This window comes from Rhinatrema bivittatum, unplaced genomic scaffold, assembly GCF_901001135.1.
Source record: "Rhinatrema bivittatum unplaced genomic scaffold, aRhiBiv1.1, whole genome shotgun sequence".
Taxonomy (NCBI): Eukaryota; Metazoa; Chordata; class Amphibia; order Gymnophiona; family Rhinatrematidae; genus Rhinatrema; species Rhinatrema bivittatum.
Window position 1 is genome coordinate 83,052 of NW_021821196.1, and position 12,569 is coordinate 95,620.

General features: G+C 39.0%; 1 protein-coding gene across 1 annotated transcript in view; it reads left to right on the forward strand.

Annotated features, from left to right (window-relative positions):
* LOC115082513 (microphthalmia-associated transcription factor-like) overlaps positions 1 to 10,356 on the forward strand; it is a gene marked incomplete at its 3' end in the record, with an annotated part of 74,071 nt that extends 63,715 nt beyond the window's left edge. Inside the window, exons 2-3 of the mRNA XM_029586740.1 lie at positions 7,947 to 8,174; positions 10,198 to 10,356. Of these exons, the coding sequence (XP_029442600.1) occupies positions 7,947 to 8,174; positions 10,198 to 10,356 (387 nt within the window). The remainder of the gene's footprint in view (positions 1 to 7,946; positions 8,175 to 10,197) is intronic.
* Between the last annotated feature and the right edge of the window lie 2,213 nt (positions 10,357 to 12,569).

The window sequence follows — 12,569 nt, forward strand, 5'->3', positions numbered from 1 at the left end:
ACTTGTATGTTAACATAGCCACCTTATAATTTTACACTAAACAGGAAGTCAGTGGAGGTCTGCAAGATCAGGGGAGATATGGGCAGTTTTACTATAGCCAGTAATTAATTGTGCCACAGAATTCTGCAACATTGTAAAGGCTTGGCTGAGGAAAGTAGAAGTCAGATATAAAGAGAATTATAATAGTCTAGTGCAGACAATAAAAAGGCTCGAAAAACTGCCCAAAAATTTCCAGGGAGTAAAAGTGGCTTAAGATCTCTTAATAACCGCAATTTGTAAAACTCTGCTCGAATTAGTGTTCTAATTTGAGCAATTCAGTCCTGAAATTGTGCCCATTTTCTTTTTGTACATTCTAAAAAAAAAAAAAAAAAAAAGTACTCCCAATGCAGTTGGCTAAAGGCATGTAAATTACTGCCACATTGCCATGTAAAAAAAAGGGTAAATATACAAAAATATGCATACAATGCAAAAAAAAAAGATTTCTACAATAACACATAAAAGGCCTACTTTATAGGCATAAAGTTAAAAACAAAAGAAATGCTTCTCTTTGAGACAGGTATAACACCATTGTTACGGTTGTGCAGAAAATTTGTGCAAATGTCTATCATTAAGTAAAAACTTTAGAGAAGGCATTTCATTCTTCAAAATTCCTGCCATCTCCCCATTATGCTGCTGTCATGCAGCTCCTGCCTGACCAAAAATTGTCCTGCTAACTGTTCTTCTAGGCCAAGGCAGCAGCAATAGTTTACATACAACGAGCATTGCACAGTGGTGACAGTTTTGATATTGTAAGTGCCTGCCCCAAACAGCTTATGTAACTCTGGATAGTTGTATATACAACAATTCTATGTCTTTGGCTTGGGATCCCAGACTCGGGTACTGTGATGCTTAGCCTATTTTTTTAGGCTTGGAAACTTCACTTTTGAGGCAGAGGTGAAATAAATTTAACTCACATTTGGGACAAGTGCTGTGCCATTGTGGCATGTTAGTTCCCATGTGCTGTGGTTTACCTTGGACCCACGAGACCCGAGTCAAGAATCCCAACGTCCAGGAACACCAGATCTAGGACCATTTTTGCACAACACCAAGACAGGACTACCCAGCTCTGGGCCTCAAGAGCCACAAACAGGCCTGGTTGTCACAATATTCATAATGAATATACATGAGAAATATTTGCATACAATAGAGGCAGGACCTGCAAATCCACCTCATGGATATCCTGAAAACTAAGCCTGCTTGTGGCTCTTGAGGACTGGAGATGGCCACCCCTGCCATAGACTAACAGCCCCAGAAATGTGAACTTAACTTAACTCTGCTTCAGACCAGGGGTTAAATTTACAGCATTAAAAATACCTGTATTAAGTCTTTAATGCATTTCCCTATATTGGGGAATAATAGCTATTGCATTCATTAACATTATTAGATAATTTTTTAGTGTGTGCTTGATTAAAAAAACAAAGCTAAGTAATTTCTTAGTGTGTGTGTGTGTGTGTGCTTGATTTAGAAAAAACAAAACTGGGTTTTTAGTGCATTTCTTTCTCTCCCATCCACCTCTAAGCACATTCTTTGATTTATAGACTCTTATTCCAATTAAGAGTACATTTTCACATCAAGAATGAATCAAAGATTTAGCTAAAACAAGGGTGACCCAGCCTATATCAATAGATTAACTATTGTATCTTTGCAGGTCTTTGCCAAGTTAACTTAAAATATACCAAATAAACTTAAAGGACTTTAGTTTAAGCATCCATATTCCCTTAGCGATCTAACAGGGTCATTCATCAAAATACGTTAGGCTGTTATCGTGGGCGTTAGGGCCCTAACGCCCACAATAATGCCATAACACGTGTTATTTATTGCATCGCAATAACATTTTTAAATTATAGTCAAAGGGGAGGAGTTTGGACAGAGTTTATGAAAATGAGGGGCATTTAACACTGTGTGCGATAACGTAACACACATTATCGCATGTTTAATGCCGGAAATAACTACACCTTTATTCCTGGTGTTAAGCTGTGCGATATGCCCAAAACAGTAGAAAGTGCATCAAGCTAGGGCACGGGTACATTGTAGAAATCTCATTGTCGTTTATCTTTCCTCATTCCAAATCACGTCAAATCTTCACTGATGTGTACTGTGCTGTTTGTAAGTCTCATTATGCATGTAAAACAGGCCCCAAAACCCTAGACCACCACCAAAACCTCACTTCGAGTTACTAGATGACTCTCCTATAGTGATATAAATAGTTGACTATTATGTGAGCCTTATAAAGAGCCTCTTTCTTGCTCTTGCTCTCAGCAGCCCAAAACAAGGAAATGATTTCAGACTTGCAGAGTGCTAATATCGCAGGCGCGTTGCGGTAAAATAGCAATGTGACGTGTTATTTTAGCGCAGGTGTCAACTCTAAAATTACCCTAACCATGCCCCTTTTCCTTATCGCAGGTGTTATTCATGAGAAATTTATAGCATTTTGATGAATCTAGGGGTTAATTAACTAAGAACTCAATAAGAGATGCAGACAGCGGGACAGCAGTGAGATAAATGGGAAGATCTTCCAGTATTTTGCACTTCATACCAATTGTGTGATTATCTACCAGTTGGTGAGAAGATGTATGTGTGTGCTCAATGCAAAGAGCTCCAGGCATCAGAGAATGAGTCTTATCTCTAGAGGCTAGAGTGTCAGATCTGGAGGAACTGAAGTAGAAAGAAGTATATAGAAGAATACCTTCAGGGACATAGTAGCCAAGTCCTAACTCCAGTCTAGCAGCCCCTTGTGCTGCCTGAGGAGCAAGGCCACCTGGAAGGAGAGCATCACCTTGGTGTGGCAGGAAGCCAGGACCTGCTCTCCAGGTGATGCTGTATCCTCTTTTACCAAGGATGTGTTTCCAAGGGCTTGTGCCCAGGATGGAAGGGTTAGGACAGCTGTCACAGTTGATGATTCCATCATTAGGAATGTAAATAGCTGGATGGCTGTTGGACATGAAGATTGCCTGGTAACTTGCTTGCCTGATGCAAAGGTGGCAGACCTCATATGTCACCTAGATAAGATCTTACAGTGCTGTAAAGGCACTGGCTGTCATGGTACATGTGGATACCAATGAAAAAGGCAGATGTGGGAGGGAGGTTCTGGAAGCCAAATTTAGGCTTTTAGGTAGAAAGTTGAAATCCAGAACCTCCAAGGTAGCATTTTCTGAAAAGCTCCCTGGTCAACGCACTCTGGAATCTGGAATCTCAAAATGTGGATGAGATGATGTGCAGGGAAGAAAACTTTAGTTTTGTTAAAAACTGGGCAACATTTTGGGAAAGTGGGAGACTATTCCAAAAGGATGGGTTCTATCTTAAACAGGGTGAAACCAGATTGCTGGCACCAACATTTAAGAAAGAGAGAGAGAGAGCAACTTTTAACTAGAACATGGGGAAGTTTCTCATCAATGTATGGTTTGAAGGGAGGTATCTTTGAAGGGTACTAATAAAACAGGGAGTTAGAGCATCCCGATAGAGAGATTCAAATGTGTCCCTGTCAATTGCTAAGAATCTTGTATATATATAAACAAACACACCTTGAAATGTCTCTATGCAAATGCTAAAAGTCTAAAAAGTAAGATGGGCAAATTACAATGTATAACATTGAATGAAGAGGTAGACATAATTGGCATCTCAGAAACAGAGTGGAACAAGGAACCAATGGGACAGTGTTATACCAAAATACAAATAATATTGCAATGATAGAGTTGGTGGTGGTGCTGTATGTTAGGGATAGCATAGAGTCAAACAGGATAAAGTTACTGCAGGAGAATAAATGCACTGTGGAATCTTTAAGTATAGAAATTTCATGTGTGAAGGGATCCACCTTGCCAGAATGAACAGACGGACTTTGAAATGCTAACAGAAATTATGGACGCTAACTAATTTGGCAGCACAGTAATAATGGGAAATTTCAAGTGTCCCAGTATTGACTGGATAAATGTCACATCAGGAAATGCTAGGGAGGTAAAGTTTTCTCCTCTGGAGAAGCTTTGCTCTCGCAACTCTGAACCTTGTTCCAGCACTCTGGTACTTGGACGCTTTAGGTACCCGCTCTTCGGGGGCCTTGTCGCGTCCTGACTGTCTACTCCTCGGAGAGCTTACCTGCCTGGAGAATCCATCTAGCCTATTTGGGACCCAGCCTCGTTCAGCTTTGTGAGTACACTCCGCTTTCTACCAGCTTGCTGACGGAACCTCCGGTGTACCCCATGCCTTGGGCCACTACTGTGCTCACCTCAGCAGACCACCTTCTACGTTTCGGAGTGAGTACCCTCATCTACTCAGCTCAGCTAACCTCCTGCACTTCTCTATCCACGACTACACTGATTCTCGGCATAGCCCGCGCTGTGGGCCACTACCGGATCTATCATGAGAAGTTATCATCTGTACTGGGACTGGTGCTTTTAATATATTTAAAAATGATCTGGAAAAGGGAACCAGATGATCAAATTTGCAGATGACACAAAATTATTCTAAGTTGTTAAATCACAAGCAGACTGTGAGAAGTTTCAGGAGGACTTTGCAAGACTAGTAGACTGGGCATCTAAATGGCAAATTAAATTTAATGTGTATAAGTGCAAAATGATGCAGATAGGGAACTGCAGTTATCCAATTTTAGGTTCCATATTAGGAGTTACGACCCATAAAGCCGTGCTAGCTTTTTTGCTGCCCTGTGTGAATAATTGCTGTGCTCCCATTCTTCATTTTGGGTTTTTTTTTAATATTTATTATGTATTCTTTTTCCAGTCAGGGCCAGTGCAAGGCTTGTGCCCAGTCCTTCCTTCACCATAACCCTATCCACACACAATTTAAAAATATGCATAAGATCTAAACATCCACCACTGCTATGGATCAAAAACAAATATTGACATGCATAAGATCTAAACATCCACCACTGCTATGAATCAAAAACAAATATTGACAAAATTACAGAAATATTTATCGCAACCATGCAACATAATCACATGGTATGCCCTGAACAGCTCTAACATTTCTTAACCATATAACAAGCTTTCTGCACAAATAAAACCAAGTATTTATCAGACACATCATTATCATCCAAGATGTCAAGCAAGCCAACTATAGCCATTAGAGACATCGTGTCTTCCGCCCAAGTTGAAATATGAGGAAAGACCTGCTCCCAGATCGGATGTATCACCGTACAGGTCCATAAACAATGTACCCTCCACAGATCCACATTTAGGACAGTTTCCAATCTGTATCCTAATCCATTTTGCCCTTAAGGGGGGGAAAATACAGCTTATGAAGAATCTTAAATTGCATTTCTCGAAGATTGGCACTGTCCAGAATCTTCCACATGCCCTCTATAGAGAATCTCAGATCATCTGATTTTTACATGGAAAAAGGACACTCAAAATACAGTCTTTTGAAGTAAAAATATCACAACAGTTTATATATGTTATATTTATGTGCACTGCTGTGGCGCCAAGCAGAAAATCCTGCAAAAAAAACCAAAGCGATATTTGGAACAGTTTTCCTAATCGGCGCACAGCCAAGGGTTCGGAAAATGGACGCTGGTTAACTGAGTTGAACTGGACGCTGGTTATCTGAGTTGAACCTGTTTCCTGAACCTGACCACCGGCACTTTAAAAAAACCCATTTTTAAAAAAATCTTTTGTTCCTCTGACTTAATATTGCCACGATATTAAGTCGGAGGATGTATAGAAAAGCAGTATTTTCTATACTGCTTTTCTGTACAACTTTTCTGCTTTTCTGTACAACTTTTTGGGATGCTCAGAAATTAACGCCTGCTCTATGCGTATTGGATGCTCAGAAATTAACGCCTGCTCTATGCGTATGCGGATGCGCCCCTTATGCTGTAAGGGGCGCGTCCGCAGCCCCTTATAGCATAAGGGGCTGCGGACGCGCCTACACAACCCGCATCCAACTGTGGGTTAAACAGTGTGCTCGGCTGAACGCACTGTATTGCATCGGCCCCTCTGTGGGCTATTGAAAATTACCCTGATATAGAATGTAAGGTCCCTTTGTTATTTCTGTTAATAGAGTACCTGATACAAAAATATATTGAGGAGATGACCTTTAACAGCACCTAACCAAAATCTCTTTGCTGAAGTGTTTTCATAAAGGCAGGATTTCTTTTGTTTGTAGCTTCACACAAATAATTGAGCAGCTGCCATACTCCTCTGATCGCTGCTTGTACACGTGCAGAGTAAACTCATGTGTTGCCATTTTAAGGCAATGTCTGCTTTTTAAAGTAAGTATATAACTTTTAACCCGACCATAAAAGAGAAGCCATTGTATGTTAGTACAACTGGAACGAAAGATGAATAGTGAGCTGCCTGGAGCTAGCTTTCAATCCGACTTTGATAGCCCATCACTAAAAAAAGGTCCTTTTATGTTAATGGAATAGCGTGACGTCAAAACCATGAAAAAAAAAAAAAGCAACAAAATTTAGGGCTCAACTTGCATAGATTCCAAAAAACCCCTTGTATGAACTGTTTGTCTCTTTACTTGCATAACTAATTAGCTTAGGTTATTATAAGCTGTGCTGCTATAATGAAGTTCCCTGTGTGGTGCTTGCATAACTTAGGATGTTCCCACTTATAAGACCTTGGATAGGGAGCAGTATATAGGTTTTGTGTGTGTGTGTGAATGTGTGTATAATATATATTTATAAAGGATTTGGCAGCTAGAGAAAATTAATTGTAGTGTACTAGAAATGCTTGACTATAATCAATACCAGGTAGGTTATTTTATTTGTATATGCATGCCATGTTTAGCTGAAAAATCATTGACAGTATGCTTAGATTCAGTGCATAACATAGAAATATATGTGTATATATTTATAGTACTTTTATCAAAATGCGTCCCTCTCTCTCTCTCTCTCTCTCTCTCTCTCTCTATATATATATATATATGTATCTCCAGCTATCTATGTATCTAGCATAGATATGTAAATTTTGTGGCAATGTGAATATATCTTTTCACTATGAAGATATATATCTATATATATTTATCTCTCTCCCCCTCTCTTTATATATATATATATATATATATATTTATATCTGTGTGCGTGTGTGTGTATACACACACGCACACAGAGAAACTAACACACATATACACATATGTCAGAACTACCTCAAACAGCCTTGCCATATTAGAAATTATAGCCCTCCTTTTCCCCCTAGTCTCTGATTGCTGAAATTGACTGTTAAAAGGCAAACTAGTTGGTTTTGTTTGGTAAAGGAATATATATACTTCTGTGATGTTTAATGTGATCAAGCATTGGAAGATAGTATTTTTATGACTGTATCTATTTGTGTGTATATTTTTATCTAGATAGAATACAGACACACTCAAAAGTATGCATGTTTTGAATAATGCTAAGTAGTATTAGGAAGACACATTTGAAAACAAAATGTTTGATAGAGAGATTACAAAAATACTAAATAAGGGTCAAATAAACCAATTTAATGTTTGCAGTGTTCCAGTACTCTATTAGCAAGGACTTGAAAAGTCTTGAACAATCCTATTAGCAGAGAAACTATACAAATTTGAGCCAGGCTTTAAGTATTTGTAATACCAAAGAATGTAAAAAATGCATCATTTCATGTCATTTTAGGCTTCTGAAACAGTGGACTATGAAACTCTCTTGCAAAAGCACGTCCATTGCGCTTAAGTAAATTATTGTTAACAGCATGATCTGAAAACCTCATCTTTCTTGAAATCACAGAATTCAATTGTTGCTAGTAATCCATGCCACAGTTCAATGGAAATATGGACTTTTTTTTATTTTTAGGCTTCATGTTAAGTTAAAGCCTTTAAGCACTTCTACCTGATGTGAGCGAAATGCAGTTTTTCATTCTGGAATGCCGTAAATCTGTCTTCCATGTTCACGCTGTAGATATCACCCAACGTACAACTGTTTATTTTATTGTCAGGTGCAGACTCACCTTGAAAATCCGACTAAGTACCACATTCAGCAAGCCCAGAGGCAGCAGGTGAAGCAGTACCTTTCTACCACTTTAGGAACGAAACATGGCAGCCAAGCTCTGAGCTTGCCCTGCCCGAACCAACCTGTTGACCACGTCATGCCACCTGGGCCTGGAAGCAGTGCGCCCAACAGTCCAATGGCCATGCTTACTCTGAACTCCAGCTGTGAAAAAGAGGTAACAGTTCTTCTTGTGCTGTGTGTTTGACTTGTGCTATCTGTTTGTTTGTTTGGTTTTTTTTTTTCTTTCATCTGCTTCTGCATTATTTTATATTCTTTTTTTCAGTATTTTTGATTACTCCCTGCCCCCCTTACTGGAATCCTGTCTCATAACTTTTATACATAGTTGCATAGCGCTTGAAAAAAAAAAAGAAGCTTGGAATTTGTGCTAAAGGCCAGTTTAACTAAAGCAGCACTTTTTACCATCCTCTTTGGGGGTCAGGGTCTCCAAGGTTTGTGTTGCACATATCATGACAGGAATGAACCTCATTTTTGAATCCAGACTATGTTGGATAAGATGGTACACTGTCAAATTTAATGTCAGTGTTTTTCTTAAGATTTGCATTGTTCCAGATAGAGCTTCCTTCTAGAGCATTAAGATGTAATATACATATATAACACGTTTTTTAAGTTTCTTTAAAAAAAAAAAAAAAAAAAGTGGCATTTGTGTTGTCATTTTATCTAAAGCAACACTTTCACCATTCTCTTAGCACCATCTGATGTCTTTGCAGAGCAGAATTTACATGACTTTTTATGAGTGCTAAGCCATTTTATTGTGGTGTATTTTGTTACAGTATTTATCCTGCAAACCACATAAAATGAAGCTAGAAATGAGGTTAATCTTACATAGATGTGACATACATAACAAGATGCCTTGCAGCATGGTTCTCCTTTCAGATTTAACATGTCAGGAGTAAGGGAGGATGTGAGGAGACAGTAATTTTTTTCCTATCTAATGGCTGCAAAGGGCCAATTCGCTAAGGATTTTTTTCTCCCATTTCTGTGGGGAAAAACTCCTTGATGAATCTGACCACAAATATGGGCTTTGGAGTACCCCTGCAAGCTAATTTTTTATGGCAGTGAACAAGCTAAGCAAAGGCAGCTGAAAAGATGACAACATCAGCACAGTACACGTTGAGGTGAATTTTACGACCCGCGCATGTTTGCGTCTCGCGTACATGGACACGGCGATTTTATAACATACGCGTGTATATGCACGTATACATGCACCTGTTCTAAAATCATCTACATGCGTGTACACGTGCGCACGACTTTATATTGACGCGTGCATGTGCACGCAAATGCTGCCTTGATCGCATAAGTGGAGGGATTTTCGTAAGTACACACATCAACGCAATTACCTGTTTCCCCAGTTTGCTCCCAGTTTGCCTCAGTAAAGGAAAGGACTTCCTAAACCCCCTAACTAACTTGCCTCCCTTTTATCCTATTAGCCCTGACCCTTAAAATCCCGCTGACTAGACTTGTTTTTATTGTATTACTTACACGCCGTCCATAGCAGAAGTAAAGTTACATGGTAGGGGACCCCAGCGTGCACTTGTGCGTGTAAATACCTACGCACAGACTTCATGATACAGACATTGCCCATGCACCACCTCTTTTTAAAAACTTTTTGCTTTGTACACGTACCAGGAGATTCATGCATACTCGCTCGGTTGTTAAAGCTCGTGTAGTGCGCACCAGGCTGAGTCAAGTGCGAATCTCCCGGGTTTGGCGTGCGTAGCGCTTTTAAAATCAGCCAGATTGAATGTAAGGTATTTGTTCAGACTTTTACTTCTGGTGTTGAGATTTTGCTCATGGCTATTTGCACATTTGGTTATGTTGAAAGGAGAGCCAGAGGTTCACTGAGTTTGCACTTTCTTCCGATTACCAGACAGCTCTCTTTCTCTCCGTGGTAGTCCAAAGGAAGGCAAAAACCATGACTATACACTAAATACAGTGCTAAATAGCACATCCATTGTACTGACTCTCTGCTCAGAATATGCTAGCAAATGTGTACATGGAGGGAAGGAAGGAGGGTCTGGAGCAGCAGAAGAGGAAGGAAATTCAATAGTAAGCTGTATGTAGGTTTCCCAGCTTTTGGCTGTTTGCTTACGAGTCACTCAGATAAGTAAATGTTAAAGGTGTTTGATGTTTGGTTTGGCGGATAATGCTACCATTTTAAAAACATTTTTTCTTACCAGCCAAAAACCATGAATCCTGCATATACCTCAGTGCAGGAACCTTCGATGTTGATGTCACTCCCGGAGCATGATGAATGGGCTTGGAATTACAAAGCGGATACACATTGTGGTTTTGCATCCAACGAGAATATTTTGAAGAAAACAAGCACCATATCAAAGGTAACTGAAAGTTTCTGTATCTTTCTTTTGATTTAGGTTTCTGCCTTCGAGTGAGAGAGCTGTGCCTTGGCAAACCTTTAAACCAAATGTGCTATGTAGGTGGCATATATCAGCTTATCTCTTTTGCTCTTAATTCTAAGTTTCCTGTCTTTCTTTTCCTAATATATTGTGTTTGTTATATCTGTACACTTCTTTGAATAAGTTATGCATGTTTAGTCTGACCACATTTCCAAATTCTAAAAATAAATTTTCCCAAATCCACTCTTTAGCTGTTATTGCTACATTCATGTTTTTTCAGCCGGAGGTTTAACCCTCCTGGTTTGGCGAAGGTTCAGATAATATCATGCCTGCAGTGGGCCAAGGTGACAGGGCATTAAACCCCCTTCCTAGCTCCCATTCCATGCTGTTCAGGTTCTCAGACACAGCCAAAAGACCAAGAAGGGGGTAGGACCTCAGCTCAGACTTTGCACTTGATCTTAGCCAAAATGGCCCATATTCTTGCTTTACATGTATCAGGGAGCTGCATGCATGGGTTTTGATTATTATTATTATTATATCATTTATGTAGCGCATACCAAATATGCACAACACTGTACAGAAACACACAATGGATGAGGTTAATATAATGCAAACCTGCTACATTTGGATTCTAGCACCTGTTATTGTTACTATTATTCTAACCTTGTTCCCTGAATTTCTAGCTGATTAAATTGTGGGGGCGATGCCTTTTCCCAAGCTCCTTCAGTCTGTATCACAGTTTAATATTCATTGAATTGGATTTCACCATTCAAAGATTAGAAATCCAACATATGAATAGTATCACACTAACCAATTACCGATAATATTTAGATTTTAGCTTGAGATATATGTGTGTGTGTGTGTGTGATCTCTTTTGGGAGTGCAGCTTTTGCAAGATTAATGAAGTGGTTGCATGGGGAGAAAAGAACACGTTATTCTCAAAGGCTCACACAGGTTTTTTTCATTATAAACTATGGGACCTATATTCAAAAAAATATAAGCGCCTAATTTAAGGTGTTCGGAGCACCTAAATATAGGAACCTTAAAAATGGATGGAGTAATGTTAGGGAAAGGAAGTTAAGTGCCTAGTGATTATTTTCTGTGTTTGGATGCCAAATAAATAGCGAGACCTTAGTTCTTGGGACTCAAAGTTGTAGAAATTTTCAGCCCAAAACTTAGGGTCCTAAGTTAGGCTGAAAATCTTCCTAACTTTAGGGGCCTAGGTCAGCAGTCAGTTTTCTTTCCACATTGGGCCACTATAACTTTATTCCAAAGATGTCAATGGAAATGCAAGCATAGTAAATGGAATGCTTCTTTCCATAAGTAAAAAAAACGTTTTACCCAAATGAATCAGCCCTTGAAAATTGCCCACAGTGTATGCAGGTAAAAGTATGTACATAGTTCTATATTTTTACCTGCATTGTAGTTGAGGTCAACCTAGGGTAGGGTTAGGTTGGGAGAGAAACTTTGAATAGTTTTGGATTTTCAAAACTATTTTTGTAGTTTTGGTAATAATAAAAAGTATCTACAGAAAAAGGAAGTGCAAATCTGTGTTGGTACATTTTTTCCCTTGGACAGTATTCAAAATAAAAGTACATGCCTATTTTTGCTTTGAAAAATTGTACACCTAACACAGTTAATATTTACCCTCGGACTTTGAGCTCTGGATAGAACGAAAAAAAAATCCCATTATATGATATACATTATGGAGGAAAAATGAAAATATTTTGGGGTCTTTATTCAATATTGTCACCCAGGGCTATGTTATGCAAGAATTTTGCCTGCTTGATTATGGGTTGCTTACCTTTATTTGGAAACACGCTGTAGGTTATGGAGGAAGCAAATCTCCATGGGCCAGAACCAAATATCTTCTTCAGTTAGTTTGATCGTTTTCTGCTGCATGAATTTCTCCTGATGCTTGGCCATCTATGCAGGTCAACAGTACTGCAGAATTGAGGCCATCAAAAAAAAGAAGTTTCTAGATTAGTTGAATTAAAGTTCTCTGTTTAGAAGTTTATTGCACTGCATAGCAGTTTTGTAACTCCTTGCATTTAACAGATGACCAAGTGTTACTTTCTCTAACTGAAGTTATATATCCGTTAAGAGTTTGTTTTTTTAACATTTGTAGATGAGTTCAGTAACAGGAGGGTCAGATATTAAAAATGTCTATGATCCCTTCGAAGCTGAATATGCGG